Below are 19,864 nucleotides of genomic sequence, written 5' to 3' on the forward strand. Positions count from 1 at the left end.
AAGTAAACTGTTCCAATTTTCTTGGCTCGCGTAGCGTATACTTTCACGACAAGCGCGAGTAGCGCAGTGGAGGAAAAGCCAGGAGCTAACTGATGTGGAATCGTTAAAAAGACCGACCGGGGCTATTTTTTAATTGTCTCGAGAAAGTCTCTTTCCGCAGGACAAGTCGATTGTTGTTGACGATTTACATCGATGCTTTCGGGAGATTCTATTATTTTGTGGCTATTCTGAGGATTGTAAAACGAATGTGTCAGAGGAAGCTTTAATTAAAAGCAAATGTAGTTCATTACGAGTACTTGATTGATTCGATGAAAACGTTGATCTCGTTAACGACTGATTGAATTGAAAAGATTCAATCAGTCGCGCAAGCATACAAAAAAAATTGATTAATATCATGTATCTTTCAGTATCATCTGTGCGAGGAATCGATCATTTCGCGCGAATAATAAATACAATCGATAAGCGCTGCCAAGACTGAAAATTTACCTAACGAGGTCAGCTATAGATAATTTCAACAACGTCCAGTTTCAATAACGAATAACCGCGAGAAGTGGATTTAATAGGACATAAATGTGCGTCAAATATTTGCTATCCATCAGCGGCAGCCAAAAACGCGCATAAATATAACTCGAACAAATCCGTCAAACTCGAGCCGCTTTTTGATTTGGTATCTCGCTTTATCGTCGGCCTCGTTACATCAGCGTTGTAGCAGCTTTACGCCGAGGTGCAGGTACATATACATACGAGCTGCGCAGCGGGAGAGAGAGAGAGAGATGCAGCCACACGCAATTCCCAGCGCTAATGCATAATGGATAACACCGTCGGCCAAGCGGGTGCCGAGAATCCAGGCGGTTTGTTCAATCAGATTAATGGTGCTGGCGGCACTTTTCACACACAGGAATAAGAGCACGAAACCAGCGCAGGAGAGAGCTTGCATACACCTCACGTATACACACAGAAGCTAGTGCTGCTGCAGGAGATGCGCCATTTCCGATAGTCGATCATCGCGGCTACTTAAAAAATTGAAAATTATACAAAGAGCTCGATTATAACCAATGTTAAAAATCCTGGCGCCGCGCGATTAACTTTATAACGCTTAATACTGCGCGCGTATATTTATGAAATGTAAATATGCGCGCTATACTGCAGTTGAATTATTTCAACGATTCAAATTAGAGCGCGAGCTTTTTGCCCGCCACGCGCGTAATACGCTGAATTTTAATTTCGCGCTGTGTGTTATTAATTATGGTTATATGTGTGGCAGTTTTATTAGAGAGAGAGGGGAAGCAGAGTCGCCAAACATTATTTGCAAGCCAAATTTTGAGCCACAGTTTAGAGGGACGTCGCTGCCTCTCTCTCTCTCTCTCTCTCTCTCTCTCTCTCTCTCTCTCGCTTTATAATTTATTCCTATAGCAGACTCTCCTCGACGAGACGGAAAAATAGCGGCATCGCGTACGCGCCTATCCGCTTGTTCAAAATGGAATTGCCATGAATTTACCAGGACGTTTTTGCGGCTTCCAACTCTCCAGGGGCGTTTTCTCGAACATTCGGGATAAGTCTTTCCAGCAATTGCAGGCTCTGCGGAAAAATCTCTGTATGTTCTAATAACGACGTAAAGCTCGTCGAACCCAAGCTGAGAGAGAGAGAGAGAGAGCCCTTGGAGAACAATAGAATTCTCCGAATGACTATACGCGAGAGGATAGGGTTAAAAGAAAACACCGAGAGCTGTAAGCGAGAGTGTAAGCCGGCCTCCCTCTTTCTGGTCTTCCGGAGAGGCGGTCCGCCGACGGCAGATCCTTCTCTTATTACATCCTTTGTTTGAAATCAAGTTGAGTCGGTAATTAACGAGCGGCCAGTAGTAGCGCGTCTCTGCGGTACACACACACACACACACACACATACACACCGAAGCCGTAGCGCGCAGCATCTCGTGTTCGCCCTCGCACCGCTATAGCAACAGTATAGCGCGCCGAATATAACCGACTCGCTAGAGACAGTAAATTACTCTTAACTTCTCGGAGGGTAAAAATTACTGAGTTGTAAGGGGCGGCGGGAGAGCTTAAACCACCTCCGCCAAGGCCATAACTCTTGCCCTATCTGCACGCGGGTAAATGTTCCTTATCCTCTCGCTAGCACTCGGTCTACCCCCTTTATACACCGCGGCGCTGTCTCCTTTCTGGCTAAAGCGCGAGAGAAGCCCGTCCACCCCCGGCCCAAGGGGAATCGCTCGTCATTTATTTATTTCTCACATCCGCGCGGAAAGAACTATACGCGCCGAGGCTCTCTGACTGTCAGGATAGACCCCTCGAGCGCGACTCTCTTCCTGCTGCAGCTTCTCGAGTATACGAAGGTGTGACACTCGGGACAGCCTCTGGCTGGTATGCGAATGATGCGACAAATGGGATGATGAAAGAGTAAGGACGTGAGGCGCTGGAAGGAGGTTACGCTGCGGTGGAGCGAGTTTAATTCATTGTATGGTGTTGGGTGAATTCTTATATTTTATCGACAGGTGTGGTGTACTGTCGAATTAGCGGGGATATGCGGACGGAGCAGAGATTTAAACGAACGTCGATAATTAGATCAACCATACCTGTCTTACAAATTGAAAATCCGATACGCGAATCAGCTATCCCAAGGCTGCTAAAGAATTCATTACAAGAGCTATTCTCGAAATTCCAGCGCAACGAACGAGACTTAGCCAGAGTGTATACACAAAACATCGTGTGTGACAGCTCGGAGCTCAGTCTGTCTCGATTCACCGAACTGGAAATATCCTCTGGTCTTGGCCGGGAATGTAGTCTGTCGAGTCTGAATCGTTTCCTTATTTGCAAAAAGAAGGCTGCCTATTAAAAGAGGACCGCATAATAGCCACTCAGCTCTGTCTGCGAACTGAGAGTACCTATCCGCTGACTGGATGTCGCCCATAATAATAATTACACTCGAAAGTTGTTCTTTATACCCTCAAACTTGGCATCCCTTAATGTTTCCAGTTTTGAAATCGTATAAATAAATTCTTTTAGCAAGAGCGAAGCTCTTTGAAAAATAACGTTATGCAGAACATTCAAAAGAAACTACGCTTGTAAAAAAAATTGATGCAAATGTTATACAGCCGCGAGAGAGAGAGAGACCGCAGTTTGCACCCGAGAAAGGAACATCTAAAAGGAAGCAAAAGAAGCAAAACACGACTGCTACGATGTACACAAAACAAAGAGAAGCCTTTCGAAGTTCGTTTGCTCGCATTAAAATTGATTCCTTTACTATATGCATATATTTTTTTTACACGACTCACCATCGTAGCTTTTATTGTGTACACCAAATGCATCGCGCGTCAACAAGAAAAACGTCCTCTTGACACTAACGTTGACATTAATGCAGATTTCGCATTCGCATAAGCTGCGAAGGTGCTGCAAAAGCGGCAAAGCCTAAAAGCTCTTTTGGCATTATAATACATGATTCATACGTTGGCAAATCTCCGGAATATGCAGTTGCGCGCACAATTTAATCCAACGTTTTATTCCACTGATGAATTTTCATCTTCCCTTTAGCCCCCCGACGGATATAAGGAAAATTTTTTAAAAATTTCTCAAGCGTCAAGCGGGCCGGTTTATCTTTTCAATTTTCTTCTACGGATTACTTATCCTGCTCTATAAAAGTAGAGACGTTGATACACTAGGGAAAGAAGTGCCGCGAGGCGCGGCCTCCCTTATACTTTCGCTTTATCCGAGAAAATTTCATTTTCATACAATTCCAAGGCCCGAGCGCCGAGCCTTGGTCTCTTTGCAGCGGTGAGCGTTAATAGCGGTAACGACCTGGAGAAGGAGGAGGAGGAGAAAAGAGAGAGGGAGAGCAGACTACAGCACGTCCTGGGGTAATCGTCAAACTTGAAACTTTTCTAATTTCCCGCCCTGTGCACTTTCTCAAAGCTTCTCCTTTGATCTGCGCGCATACTTTCTCTCTCTCTCTCTCTCTCTCTCTCTCTCTCTCTCTCTCTCTCTCTCTCTCTCTCTCTGCGATTTGTTAATGCTGTAATTCACGTCTACTTCCTTCAGCCTTCCAATTAGTCAGATTTTTTCTCTCCTCGCTTCTAAAGGGGTAAATATTGAACAAGGATATATATCTGTACGTAAATTTGAAAGTATAAAAGCTTTGGTGTGGCTGATTTGAACTTTAGAATATTCATAATATTTGCAACATTTCGATCGCTGCAGGTTTACTGCACAATACTCGGCATTTATGTTTTATGCATTGCTTAATTTTGCATTATTAGAGCAATACAAAGTTAATAACCTTTTACGATACTCGTTGTATTCTAATTTGGTTTCTGTTGTGCGTTACCTACAGTTATTCATAATGCATTATACTGGGTCAACATTTAATTTTAATAATTGCGCATCATTAAATATTAACGGAGTATACGAGCTCGATCGCTAATATTGTAACCAATATTTTTGTCTCGTAAAATAATCATCGAATGATTTAACAATAATCCAAGCAACATTGTGAAATTACGAAAAATTTAAATCACTTGAAACTTGATATACGATTTCCACTACCCGGAGCATTATTCCATAACGCTCGTATAATAATTGGCATACGGATATGCATATTGTTTCATCGAAAATCGAATCATAGCTTTGACCTTGAGAAGTTAATATGGATTCCAATTTCAGGCTAGCCGGCAGACTGGGTCATCATCGCAGTGGGTTTATCGCGCAAGTCTGCTATCTGACAGTGAAATATCTTTTATCTCCTCAAGCTTTATTGAATGTGGTTCGGCGAGTGGATCGATACTTGGAATAACTTTATTTACGGCCCTTCCAGAATATCAAGTCCTTAACAAATCCGTACATGATACATTCAAAAAAATGTTATAAACAATATCAAGAATGACATTTTCGTCCTTACTCTATTTCTGATAACCGAAACGGTCTAAGACTCACTGGAACCCTTGATAAAATTGAATTTTTCAAGACGCGAATCAAGCAGGAACCGGCTAGCGATTCCGCGCGAGAAGTTAGACTCGATTCTGATCGATAGGAGCACTCGATTTTTTCCTCGTTCAGCTGCAGATGCGCGATTTGCTGAACCTCCTCATATATAGCCTGTATCAGTTTCGTTGCGCCCGTAAACTTTCTCGCATGCGCGATAAACTTTTCGCGATTCAATTTTGCATCAGCGAAAAAGATGCAAGCCGGTAGAAAAGTTGTCGAGGATTGCTAATTGGCGTAAAGTGCTGGGAATTCGGACTAATATATTCAGATGGAAAATGATTGACGAAATTGCCGATCCTTATATGTTTGCGTGGTTGTACAACTGTACAGAGTAAATAACTATTCATGCTACAGAAATGTATTGCGTCAGACTGAATTGTTAAAACTTTTGATTCTCCTTATCTTCGATCAATACCATCCTCGCGTCAATTGATGTCAATGGAATTTCAAACAGTTCCCATCGCGATCCATTGTTATACCGTCTTCAAAACCGAAGGTCACTAAGCATACCTACCTACTGTACACATACACACACACATATCATATAAACCCGCAATGTAACGCAAATTCCAAAACTACTGCGCACACAATAACCAAATCAACATAACCCGCTTTCCTTATCTTCGATAACACGATTAGGTAAAAAGGCGCAACGATCAACATTAAAAAATCGCTTCCCACATCGATGTTAACGACAGCTCCGCTTACGACACTCCGAGCATATACGGAAATATTCCAGCGCCAGCCAAAAGTCGCCTTATCAACGACCAGACCCCTATTCTACTCACCTTGCGATGAAATTTTATGCTAATGCCGAAGCGCGGATGTATCCGCTCTCTACATCCTCAGCTCACCGCCCGCGCATCATATAGGAAGCGTTTCGCGGTCGAACTCGTGCGCGATAACGTCGTTCGCGCGTACGTACTTGAACTGCATCGTCAGCCGCGAAAGCAAAACCCTGCACTGCACCAAAAGTGTTACACTGTCAAGTCCGCGATGCATCCCGCATACGAATCGCGCGAAAAAAGGTCCAAAAGCGCAATTAGACCTTTACGATAGTTCGTCGAATGAATTGCTCAATTAAACCCTCCCGAGGGGCTCGCGAAATTCGTCCAAAGTGTCGACGAACGCGCGAGTAATTTATGCGGACCCTGACGAATGGCTTTATCCTTATGGGCTGTAGTGCGCGTATAAACCTAGGCGTTGCCTTGCCCCCTCGACTATATACACAGAGACACGGTGTCACTGGCTTTTCGCGGCCGGGCTAAACGCCAAAATAATTTACCTTGCTCGAGCGCGGCAGACCGCCGGCATGTGCGCGAGCAATCAACGGGGTAAACGCACCGTCAAAGCCGCCGCTGCCGCCGTATAGCCGCGAATTCATCATCGTCCAATCTCTGCGCCGAAATCGAGCCGATATGCGAAAATTACCTCGTCGGAGATATATACTGCACTTGATTTTTCAGATGCAAGCACACATACGGGCTTGCACTTCGCGCCTCGATTCTGGGTCAAGTTCGAGCGAACTCGACTCTCGCTTTTCGCTTAGCGGCGCAGGCGCGCGCGGTCTGCATACGCGCATCTGCCCATGTTATGATTAACACATGCACGTAAAGATCGTCTTTGTGTCCGGTTTGGCCGGATTTTCTAATTAAAATGCAGCCGCGTTCAAGGGGATAATAGACGCGGCCGGTACGAGCTATAATACCACTGGAGGCGATTCAGTGCTGTAATTATTACACGCCCGGCGCGGGGCTAGTGTAATATGATCGTTGCGTTGATTTCGGCTCTATGGCTGAATAATTAATCGCGTAACCGACGGATATACGGTATCATATGCACGAGTGTGTGTGTGTGTGTGTGGGAGTAATAATGGTCTAAAATTTCTCGGTATAAATATTTAAGAGGATTTCCTAGTTGATCTGTTAACGGGCTGTGCGCGTTGTCGATGTATGAACGTTTTCGCGCTTTACGAGGAAACGAGGATTAATGGCTTGTTGTGGAACATTTCTGCATTAGAAGCAATATTATCATCAAAAACGTTCCAAATTCTCGTGTGTACGACGAAACTTCTGAAGAAAATGGGTCGAGGAAAATTCAACGTACGAGAGAAGCGCTGCACTTTAACATTGACATTGATGCTGGAAATCGAGCTCATTGCTTCGCGCGCGAGGCTCGTTAAGCGCTATCTTATCGGAGACTCGAGTGTCTGCAGCCTTTTTATATCCTTCGCTAGTCATCATCGACGGAATTGCATTGGACGTTAATTATGCCGCCGATATAAAATCGTCATTGTGCGATATTCGAGAAGTAGGTTTACCGTCTTGACCCAGCTTCGTTATCTCAACATAACTAAAACAAGTTCGTTCAGCCGAGTAATCTGTAATCCCGCACGAGTATACGGCTCGGGTTCAAAAATCCGGAAACAAGGCCGCGGGCTCCGCCGAAAAAGCGCTGGGTCGTCGCACTATATTACACGCTGCTCGTCATCGACACCTCGCTGCGGAATCATGGCCGCGAGCGGTACAGAGCCTAATCCGACGTTCAATCACATATGACGTATAGTGGCGCTGACACAACAGCCCCGACGACGAGCCCTCCTACGGCTGAGAGCAGTAGTCGGTCAATTACGCTCGCGCCTCGGTACTTTCCTCTGTCCTGGGATTTCGATGCTCAGCACTGCCCTCTCTCTCTCTCTCTATCTCTCTCTCTCTCAACACAATGCCGTATTTGCCTTGGCCATATGCGTCAATCCAACTCGCGGATATGTAGATATGTAGCTGGCGTGCTATGGATACCTGTGTAGGCCGAGCCGGAAGAGTGACAGGCGAGGCACTATACCACTCGCAGCGAAATTGTTCTCCGAAGGGGTCTATGATAGGGCGTCGACGCTCGATTGCACGTCTGGCCCTCTCTCGTCGACCCCGTAGCACCAGGGGCTCGTTATTGAATTACGAAAAGTGGAGAGGAGAGAGGACGGACAGCCGATGATTACGGCCGCTGGACCTCCACTTTGCGGCTTCGTTATTGCCGTCCTTTCGTGCCTTCATTAAAGGCCACGTCAGCCCTTCGAGCGCCGCGACGGCCGCAGTGGCAAACAAATTGGACTATGGCCTTGCGCAGCGAGAGGGTAGAAAATTACGGTTAAGCGGCAGTCATTCGATTCGGCGATGTTTTCGCCCGTCGGCGGATGATCTTCACGTTCGTGCGTAACAGAATCAGAGTCCGAGTGTCGGATGTTCAGTAGCTTTTGGTATCCTACGCGCGAAACTATTTTCATTCGAAGCTAATGGAATAATGCGCGCGTTATAACTACGTTTTCGGTTATGTTCGAGGACTTTTGACTCGTAATTCATCCGTAGCCCGATCGGGGGGAACTAGTGAAATTTCTCGGTATCATAACGCACTGGCAGCCTTGAGTGCGCCAATCTTACGCGCGCGTGTAATTGATTTAATTAGTTCGTCGGGAATATGAAGGGTCGGGTAAAATTCTAAACTATGCTTCGTGCGTGGAAAATTAGCAAAAACTACGGGGGTTTCAGTGTTTGCCTGCGCTGATTAATGGAATAGCACTCGAGCACTGGGCTCTTCATGTTTTTCAAGTTGATGTAATGAAATTCCCTTGCATTAATGCTATATTGGATACAAAGCGATAGTTTATTTGACGATCGATTGAAAACTCATCATGGTGTGTGTGTGTGTGTATAGAACTCTGAATTGTTGAATATTGAACAAACATCAATGAAGTCATTCACACCTTTCAGCAATAGGAAACCTATAAGTCCACACAGTCACAGTAGAGCCCAGCACGACACCCGCGGCTTTTTCCACCGAAAGTGAACGCACGACAGAGCGCGCAAACGTCCTTTACCTCGTGCCCTCAGCCTTGTCCGGAGTCACGAACGCGCTATCTGCCAACTCCACACTCGCCGCGCGGATATGCAGGGTCAAAGCGCGTGCGAGACATCGTTATTTTTTTTTTCATTCTCTCTCGATACAGGTGGGGGAGACGTGAATGACACGAGCGACTGATCGAAACTATAAAGAATCGGTTGTTACCGCGGAAGAGTCACACTTTTCGCTCAGTCGTGCGCCGCTCTGCTCACCAGACCAAGAGAACGACGACTCCTCGAGTTATGGCTGCCCCGAAGGAAATGGCACTGATCCTCGCGTCGATGCTGATGCTGACGCTTGCCGCCGTCGCAGCTGAATATAACAACCGTGAGTACTTTATGACTTATAGACTCGATCTTCGTTTAGATTTCCGAGGGAAGAGTTTATGCCTCGCCGCGGACTTTATTCCAGCGATATTTTTTATTCGCTGGTGTGTTTTATTGTTCGCGCAGAATCAAATGTTTATTTCGCTCGGTGGTGGTTGGGTGCGCTGAGAGGTACGTTTATTCAGGGGTAATTTTTATGGTTTGACTTTATAGGGGAGTCTGTTTGAATTAATTTTTTTCTAATTAAAATATGCGGAATTTTGTTTAATCATGATGAGCAAACAGTAATGTGTGTGAAAATAATAAATATCGAGTATGAAATTAAAATGTTTAAATTCACGCGGATAGCATTATTATGTAATAGTATATTGTGCAACTAGGGGGGGGGGGGGAGGGCGATTTCTAACGAGGGTAGATTTGCTCAAATTTCACCCGAGGTAGAAATTGCCCCCCCCCCCCTTGTTGCACACTGTATTTTTTTTGACAAGTGCCTGTAAAGACCCGTTTTTATGCATATAGAGCGAATGGTAAGTTGCGCATTTTGAGTCGTAAACCACTCTCTTTCAAAAAATAACAATATTTTTCAATAATTTTCAAAAATTATTATTAAAATATTATTATTTTTGAGTGTTTTTGAGTAGCAGGAGGGAATAGCCATTCTCTCCCGCACGCTCGAAATGAGCAGCTTGCCATTCACTTTAGAGGCATGGAAACGGGTCTTTTTCATGCACGTGTTAAGAAAAATAATAATTTATATCCTGCGAATATATCATCTCGATGTATGCGTGGTATTTATATTCTTTTCCCAGAAATTCTGGCATAACAATTATCTTCTTTCATCGGATTTGTTTGCAATAATTCGAGCTCTCTCGACAAAGGAAAAAAAAATTCTCTGATACTCGTTATTAAAGTCCCATTAAAAAAATGAAAAAGTCAATTATTCATAACCAGCTAAAAAATGATATCAAAGAGTAAATAAAAAATTCTACGTTCTTTTCAGCATTATTTTTTGACAAAGAAAATCAAAGCGCAGAATCCGTTATTAGGTGCGAGAAACGAACAAACAGCCCCTTTTCGCATCAGTCTGTAATATCGCGTAATTGAGGTCCCTCGGCCATCAGCCCGCGACTGATTTTCCCGCAGCTTCGCGCGAATCTCCCCTTACCTTCGTACAATCCGCAATGAATAATTAACGTTATTAGAGTCGGCCGCGGCGCTCGTTTAGTTGTATTGCCTAAACGCTGTTTACAATGCATGCAGCGCGCTGCAGAAAGAGGGAGAGAGAGAGAGAGAGAGAGAGAGAGAGAGAGAGAGAGAGAGAGAGAGAGCACAAGTCGCGCACGCCGAGCAATTAAGCGACTATGCGGGATAATTATGAACTATAGGGACGACCGAAATGCGACTAGCAACTATTACACTGCAGCAGTTGCGCACACGGCTATACGGTTTGACTTTTCGCAAGCTCGCTCGATTGCAAGCCCCGCGCACTGATGATGCCACTGCCGAATTTTTCGAGGACGATTTCGGCAAATGAGCCCCATTATGCGTTGGCACAGCGGACCGCGACGGAATCCGTTTTCATCAAAGCCACGACTGCTGCTGCTACCGCTGCGCGAGTTATGAATTGCGGGCCTTTCGCGACTAACGACGGGGGAACTCGGTTTGTTCGGAGAGAGAGAGAGAGAGAGAGAGAGAGAGAGAGAGAGAGAGAGAGAGAGAGAGGGAGAGAGAGAGAGAGAGAGACAGACAGACAGAGAGATGGTTGTGGACTTTGGGGATTATTTTACTAGTGAGCCTTTTGGATCGGTGTTGATGATTTGATGGTGTAAGTTTCTTGATTAATAACTTTGTTTGCGGGTATTTCATCAATCGAGTATTACAATGCATCATTCAAATTGCACCAGCCGAGCTTGCAACTTTCATTACGTTTATTGCATTGTGTAAATAAACTACACTTTTCTGCAAAACATAATACTTGCGTGAGTTCTACGGCTGCTTTCATCGAACCTTTTGAAATCAACGATTCCAGAAACAAATCAAGAAAAGAACGTTAATGAAATAAAACTATATTGCGTTTAAAAATAATTCGCCGTACGTATCGCGATCAAAAGCGCAAAACAATACCGGCACGAATAATTAGCCTCGCGTTGCAAGCTCGAGCGGAGTTAATCATTTAGAGTCAGACCGGTGAAAAGCGCTTCTGTGGAATAAGCAGCGTATATAGGATAAAACTTCAATTTTTCACCTATCCACCCGAGCTTTCGCTTCGGATTATACGCGCAGCGCTCTGATGCGCGATCCGACGAAATATTATCCAAATGAGAGTGCGGCCCGTTGAAATATTCGCGAACAAAGGATTACCAGAGATGTAAACGAAAGCGAGTTCGGTTATTACGCGATCCTCTCTGATCACTGCTGTGCATCTTAAGTTACCGCGTTTATACTGCACGTCTTCCAAACGCGTACGTCGGGTATATTATAATAATCGATACACGAGCCGTGTGCAACTGACAGCGTGCATGTCCTCCGGATTGAAGGGTCACGTCGAAATCGTCATCAGACTTGACGCGGGATTAATCCAACGGTATAATGAGGCAGATTTCGAAGAGGCCCCAGTGTATGGTAGGCCTCTGCATTCGAGTACTATCGATGCGAAAATCGAGTAGCTGTACGAAAGCAGCGATGATGATGCGCGCTGCTTTCCCCTTGGCAAAGGGTACGAGCCCTATGCGTGGGCGGATAGGCAGATCCGACAGATCCCTCGACGCCAGTAGTCTTCGCTTTCTCTCTCTCTCTCTCTCTCTCTCTCTCTCTCTCTCTCTCTCTCTCTCTCTCTCTCTCGCATCAGCATATTATCACGGGGCTCCTCTCCGTGTTCGGCGCGCTGCTTTTGACATATCTATTACGCGGCTCTCTCCGAATAGCGCGACTTGGAAATTCTATGGTCGCAAGAGCGGGAGAGAGAGAGAGAGAGAGAGTCTAGCTAGTGTAAGCCAAAGCGGAAAGCTGGAGGTCCAATTAATCAGCCGGGGCGTGAAACGAGGCTCGGGTGAGAGAGAGAGAGAGAGAGAGAGAGAGAGAGAGAAAGTCAGATAGAGGACGTGTCCGCGACGTATCCATCCAATCCGCGCTGTTCGGGACATTAAATTCGCCCTCCAGTGCTATCAATGCGGATACATCCTTCAATCATCGCTCGCGTGCTCCCACACACACACACACACACACACACACACTCCTGGTACAATCCTCTTACGTATACTCTCTATCCTCCGCGGCGGTGGTCCATCTCGATGACCCTTTTCTTCCTGGCTGAGGCTTTTCAACTTTTTCTTTAAAGCAGGTCCTTTCTACTCGCTCCGACACGTCTGGCGCTTTCAGACTCTCGGCTTTTTTTCATTATTGGATTTCTCATTGAGAATTCCCGCAATCGTGCGCGTCTTTCGCCAGCCGAGTGTAAAAATAAACAGACAAAAGTCGGTTTCACCGCGTATAAATAACGATCTCCACTCGATCCCTAACAATCCCGCTTTCAGTTCTCTGTTATAAAGGTGGTACAACTGACAAAAAAACATCAGCCAATTAGCTTCTCCCGAAGTATGATGCACCGCAAAAATAAACTCGTTATTCGGAAAAAAGCTTCCTACGCTCTAGAATTAAAAAAGTAACGTGCAATGAAAACAATTTTCCGTTCGTCGATAGTGCGAAAAAAGCGCAACAGTGGCGCGAGTTGACGCGAGAAAAATTTCCGCGAGGAATTTCGACACGCAGATTCTTACGGTGGAATTTTTTCCCGGCCGTGATGGCGAATCAGTTAACATTCCTGACGGAGGATGCGATCGAGCTATAGACTTCTCTAACTCGCTATAGCATAAGCCTTGGGTCTCTTTAGCCGCAGCCCTCTCATTGCCACTACTGTGCCCCTTGAGCCGCAGCCGCTCTATGTATATCTATAGCTCGCAATGAACTGAAGCAGTGCTTTCAGCTGGTGCAGTCGCTTTATTCTCGAATGCAGCTGCGCTGCTCCCGTCACTGCAGCTTCCATATAATTAAGTCGATTAGCACGAGCGTTTGACCGGGCGACCGACCAATCGCTAGCCGCCGTTGGCTCAAGAGTGGGGGAGCTCTCTCTTTCTCGCTTCGTGATACCTATGTAACCTCCTGGCGATGCGTTAACCCGTGAGATGCTTCGATCCGCAGCTCGATTTTTCTGTTCACGTTTGTTCAAAACGTATGTCAAAGTATTGTTAAATTTTAGCGCTTAGTGTACAACAAACTGCGATTTGCATAGTAGAAAGCATCCGGAGTGTAGCGCATTACAGCAGTTATATTAGCTCAACAAATGTAAGCGATCCGTCAATATTATCATCCGCGAATTGTATTTGATTATTTAGAAAGGAACTGGCAAACAGCACTTAGCTTATAACTCTGGCTTCTTCAATTCGGCAAACAACGCGAATTCGCCTTCTGATTTCAGCATAACCAAAGAACAATCAAAAGTCGACCCAATAAAAACCAAATCATACACGCATATCCAATTCCGGTCGAATTTGTTCGTTAAAAAAAGCTCCCCTTTTTTCAAAATCCCCCCGCAGGTATAGTCGATCCGGCAATTTTTCCCGGCTGCCGCTGCGACAGCTCTCTTTGACGTCTCTCGTGCTTTTGATTTTCAGTTTTTTCACGTCGCGCAATTTCCTCTCTCCCCGCCCGCTCACACAGATCTCTGACCACAGGCCAGCGTAGCAGCAGCAGCAGCAAATGAGAGCGGAGAGGACAGAAAGCAAGATGAATGCATCGCGCGCTGCAGCGAAACGCCCGGTTAACAAGAATTTCGCCCCGGGAATTGCAGTCGTCGACGAACTGGTGTCCGAGCGCTATCGCTGATGCCTTTCCGATTAAACTCCGTGTAAAATAAATGAAATTGGAACAAAGAGCGCGTGACCTATTCTCCCGAGCATTCATATTGCGACTTTTCCGGGCGCGTTCTCGCTCCTGGCCTCTACACTTGAGCAAAAATTGTAATCGTTAATGTCCCTTCACGCGAGCACTTTCGAACTTGTTTAATTTAAAGTTTTATTACGTTATTACATCTCTAAGGCAAGCGTTCTTCTTTTACGCTTCTCTCGTATACGCGTGACAAGACTTGCCAAATATTATTATGGGACGTCATCTTGCCGGAGCATAAGCGCCGTAAACTTTGCATCTTATTATACCCGAAGGATTATCCGCGGAGGTTTTAATCGGGCTTTCGACAACGCTCCCGAGAAAGTGTGTGTCTTTGAATGTGCATAGAGAAGCGTGTGGTATGTTTATGAATGCAATTAGCGTTTGATCAACACACACAGAGACACATCAGGCAGTGGAGCTAGAGGAAGCAGTTGCATTGTTTGTTTGTTTGCCTGTTACAGTGGCGGATGTTTCCTGCGGTCAAAGCGAGTCTAACGTACGTCAGGCTAGGATCGTCGGGGGCCAGGATGCCATTCCTCGGGAATTCCCTTGGCTGGTGAGCATCACGCGCAAAGGAGCCCACTTCTGCGGAGGAACCATACTCAACTCGAAATTCGTCCTCACCGCCGCACACTGCTTCTGCTCGTAAGTTATTCCTTTCTCCGAATTTCCAATATCCGAACGATATACTTATACATTTCTTCTTTTTTTCAAAGCGCGTATGTGGGTCACGCGAGGCGAAATATTTAAATCGAACCGCGATCGGTCGGGTCTGCCAGATACAGAGAGAGAGAGAGAGAGAGAGAGAGAGAGAGAGAGAGAGAGAGAGAGAGAGAGAGAGAAAGACAGAGAGAAAGAGACTCGCAACAATCGAATCGCGCGGAAAAAGCGCCTTTGAAACACATCAATCACACTCTCGCTACACAATCGAGATGAACTTTTTCACTCGCTGTTCTTTCAATTAACGCACACTATACTATATACTCTAAGGGGACGCGAGTGCAGCGGCGTATTGATAAGCGAAAAAATCGCGCTCTTTCAACAGTCTTTCAACGCTATACACTGCAGAGAGTAGTTCGCTATGCTCGTTGTTCGACTGCGTATACGAGCTTGGCATTCAGAAATCGAATCGCTATTCTCAACGTAGCCCCGAGCCTATAGCCATAGCTCGCCCCGATGTTTCCCTTCACGTTCGCGAGGATAAAAAGGAGAAGGTTTTCGATATGCCCCGCCAATCAATCATCGCGCGAGATATAACAAAGTTGAAGCTTCGAGATTAATTCGCGTCGCTGTTGTGTGTATATATACATATATATAGGTAAATTAGCGTAACGGGCGAATGTAACGCGCGCGAGCATTATCGGAAGTTTCGCATCGCTGCGCTCTGGTACATAAGTAACGATGTCGTGGAACTGCGGAATGTACGCGCATAATTTTGCATCAATGAGCCGGCGGTGCGAACTCGCGGTGATCTCGGCTTTACATTGTGGCCGCACAGCTATGTCACGCTGAGTGAAAAGCTCGATTTTCCTCGTTCAAATCCGCCTGTATATAGAGACTAGATCGTTTTTTTTTAACGTTTCGTCAAAAATAACGTTATCTCAGCGCGCACAGCCTCTACACACACGCACACACACACATAAGCTCAAAGAACGAGGCTTTGAGCTTTCGCCGAGAGTAGAAGCGAAGCGCACTCGTACGGATGTGCTTGATCGCATGCATACCGCGTCAGCGGTGATGCGGCTACTCGTCTATGGCTCGAGCCGCGCGCAATTCGAGCTCGTTTCACGACATGCTAAATTTCCCGTCAATCGGAAATTTCGGTAATTTCCCTAATTTCCCGTAAATCGCCGAGGTTTCGCGCGCGCGTTTCCAGCCTTGACTCGCGTCAGCGCGCACATGTACACCGCAGCAGGCCCTAGTGTGTCCGCAGCCCTTATCCTACTCTGCATCTAGATTATAGTCGAGAGGGTTATTCGGAATATCGACGAGTACGCGCTCACGTGGATGTATAAGTTGGCAGAAGCTCCTATGCTGAATTTAAATTAGAAAGGGCGGCAAATTCAATCGAAAAAGTCGCGACGAGGTCGTACAGTCAACGATTATTTATTAACGAACAGTTGGGATCTTGATTAAACTCGAGATTGGGGGAGCGAGTGGATAGGTGCAACATCGATCAAAGCGAGGGAGCTTGCGCCGCCGGAATCAGAGCTAAAAGCCGAGTGCTATCTGGCTCAGCAAAAAAGCTCCACACATTCGAGTGTCGCAGGCTCGCAGCTTGTAATTGCGTAAAATTCATCAGTGCGCTCTCTCGATCCCTATATACCACTGTGTCTGTGTATACCTATATAGCGGCAAGAAGCGTCGGATCGTTTGGAGCTCGGGACAATGGGCGGCGGATTGCGCACGATGATTAATTTCTCCGTATAACGCGTGTACGTTATATAGCCGCACACGCGTGATTAAGCGCGCGCCAAGACGGGAGGAGAATCGGAAGAAACCTGATGGGTATACCTGGTGGATGGGGTAAAATTGTTATATAACGTAACGTTTCGGTAACACGTAAATAACTCTCCGCGCAAATTACCAAGTGCCCCGATACTCCCCTCTTTTTCCGTATCTACGCAACGAGCGTACTCGATCGTCCGGCCGCAACTGGCAATTAATTTCAATCAATACCCGAGTTGAATTTGACGATCCGACCGCGAAAGCTCCGCAAGCTCGGGTATTCAAGAAGTGCATTAGCTCCCGAAAAGGAGAAAAGACTCTTCTCAGACACAAAACGAAGAGCTGCGAGAGAATAAACAGTAAAAGAGGGAGAAGAGGAGTCCAAGGGCGGGCAACGTTAATCTGTCGCGTATTTAGAAAAGTTGGCTCTCGCGGTCGCCGCGGTACGTCTCGAGCAATTTCACTCGTCTTGAAAAAGTAATTTCTCGCGCGTAAGCGTGTAATCCTTCGGTCGAGGCGCACAGAAGAAAAGAACCGCTCGAAGCTATACACGACGCCCGCGGCGGCTCGCGACTCTAGGCTCCATTAAGTCGGCTTTGTAAGGAACACAGAACCTTTTTCTCCCCCCTTCTTTTACTCCTCTCCCCCCGCGGCGTCTTCTTCGCGAAACGTTCGTCTCCTTATACTTTCGTTTGATCTCGTGTACCTTCGACGCTTACACCTACACACAGCCAGGTGTAGCAGTCGGACACGAGCAAATCCGTAAAGATACGACCGTCCGAGAATGAAAGCGACAAACACACAGAACCGGCCTTCTATATAACACACCAACGGAGGGACTCGCCCCGCGTAATTTCGTTAATTATTCGCAGACTCAAACGAGCGTTTAATTAATCGAAGCCTCGAGCTTTTTCTTCCCCTGGAAAAAAGAAAGGCAATTAAACTTCCCGAGACACTCTTCAACTGCGCGTGTTTTACAGGAGGAACGGCATGATGCCCGTGAGCCAGTTGCGAGTGACGCTGGGCGAGCACGACTTACAGGCGGCCGAGTCACCGGTGAGCGTCACCATAGCCGTCAGGAGCATGATCGTACATCCGGTGTACGAGTGCGGCAAGTGGAACAGCGACATAGCTCTGCTCGAGATGAGCGAGCCGATCGAGTGGTCCGAGAGCGTGATGCCGGCTTGTCTGCCACCCGAGACCGGACGATCGGGATACAGCGCGTTCAGTGGCAAAAGCGCCGTTACTGCCGGATGGGGATGGCTCGGAGATGACAAGGCTATCTGTGAGTTTTAACCTACAGCGCGAATAATAATTATCGATGGAAAATCAATCGGAAGAGGTTTTAAGTGGAACGCCTCGAGATTGGTCAGACAGACGGTAAAGGTGTGTAACCGGATGAAATATGTTGCAGACTCGAAAGCCAACGTTTTGCAAAAAGTGGCCGTTAACGTGATAGAAGACCAAGTGTGCAGCGAGTGGTACGCCAGTCAAGGGAAGGCGTTCCGCGTGAAATACGGACAGATGTGCGCCGGTCACGAGACCGGAGGCCGAGACTCTTGCGCGGTGAGTTTATGTCTGCTTTTTACAGCGCTTACACACACACACACACACGTACTTTGATCGATCGATTCGGGACGTTGTGTCCTTTATATTGTAAATATTACAAATCGTTCTGCATTGACGTTCGATTAATCGATACAGCTGCTAGGTCGGATTGCACGGGACGCGTCTAACGCATCAGGAGTCTCGAGTTACTCTGAGAGTAGAGAGCAGTAATACAATGGAATTAAATCACGCGCAATTGTTAATTCAGTCAATTTGCTCTAAAACATATAGTCAAAGCTGCCAAGTTGAGTAATTTCATCACGACGTCACGTTTATCCAGAGTTTCGATTTCAAAGCCGCAGTTTGTCCTGTACATGTATACCGCGATCGATGTAACGGAAAAAAGCTCAGGCCGCGAAAAATTGTTGAAAAATGGCGCTACAACGTGACCATGATGCTTGCGCTAATTAACACTCTGGCCTTTTCGTACGCGAGCTCGCGGAATACCTACAAATTTCCCGCGCATAGCCTTTGACGAGCTTTCGACGATCGATTTCGATTCCGTTCCAGTAATTAAGAGTGACGTGCACTGTTGCTGCTGCTTTTTTTTCGAACTCGTATTACGAGCCCCTCGTGCTTGCGCCGAGAGAGAGAGAGAGAGAGAGAGAGAAACCAACGGATCGTCAAAAGCGCTTATCTGGGTCAGTTTTTGTTTTAAATTGTAATTCGTTTCGCTTGGCTCGAGCGGCCGCCGCCGATTTGCAAGGCAAATGAGCTTTTTCAATTACAATTTTTTTAATTTCCGCTTTTGTCTCGGCGTTCGCGTTATTAATGAGTCGCTGCTTCTACTCCCGCTCGACACCGGAAAGTGCTCTCGTCGATAATTGCTTTGGCGGAGAGAGAGGCAGCTTTAAAGGAACGTTTGCCTATATTTTTGCGTTTTCCAGGCCGACAGCGGCGGTCCACTCATGTTCGCCGGTGGAAATCAGAAGACGATGGTCATCGGCATCGTTTCAACGGGCATCGGCTGCGCCAAGTTCCGACTGCCCGGGATTTACACGAGGGTCTCGGAGTTCGTGCCCTGGATCGTGGCGAATACTAGGAAGTGAATTGAAGCTTGAATCTGTTCGTTGTGCCAAGTTGTTAAAGTTTTGAAGTATACGTATTGTTTTGGAGTCGTTATAACGTCAAGTGCCTAATTTTGTAGAGATGAATAAATGACTGTGGAGTTGTTGTTATTTTCAACGAGATAGTATTATGTTGCTTCATACTTCGTGATTGCGAAGTATAAACTGTGATAATTGCGAGACGATTCGTTGTAACATCTGATTTGCGATAAACATTGAAATATTTGATATCGAATATTTCAAAAATGTTCTAGTCCTGTAACTCGAAACACGTGTAATATAAATGATGATCGCAATTTCTACATAATCTAGAAATTGCCTACTATTGTTGAATAAAAACATTTATATCTAACATAATAGATTTCAGTTTAAATAATAATAAGTCACAAAATCCACTTACAAAGTGAAGCGCATCAAAGTACAAAACTAACGCGATAAACTGATTCACACTATTCTCCTTTTTCCGCCGCAAGCCGCGCAATAGTTCATGCATCGGGTAATCTCGACGCGCCGTTTTATCAACTAATTAATCCGTGCTATCTCACCGATATACAGCAGCTTAACGAGGTTGTGGCTTTCTCTCTCT

General features: G+C 46.0%; 1 protein-coding gene across 1 annotated transcript; it reads left to right on the forward strand.

Annotated features, from left to right (window-relative positions):
- Positions 1-4,457: 4,457 nt before the first annotated feature.
- Positions 4,458-19,624, forward strand: LOC100119209 (transmembrane protease serine 9). The gene is made up of 5 exons (XM_008212282.3): positions 4,458-9,212; positions 14,617-14,800; positions 17,584-17,888; positions 18,018-18,169; positions 19,099-19,624. Exons 1-5 carry the CDS (start codon positions 9,128-9,130, stop codon positions 19,258-19,260), a joined length of 888 nt encoding a protein of 295 aa, XP_008210504.2. The 5' UTR covers positions 4,458-9,127; the 3' UTR covers positions 19,261-19,624.
- Positions 19,625-19,864: the final 240 nt, after the last annotated feature.

The sequence above is a fragment of the Nasonia vitripennis genome, chromosome 3, assembly GCF_009193385.2.
Source record: "Nasonia vitripennis strain AsymCx chromosome 3, Nvit_psr_1.1, whole genome shotgun sequence".
Lineage (NCBI taxonomy): Eukaryota > Metazoa > Arthropoda > Insecta > Hymenoptera > Pteromalidae > Nasonia > Nasonia vitripennis.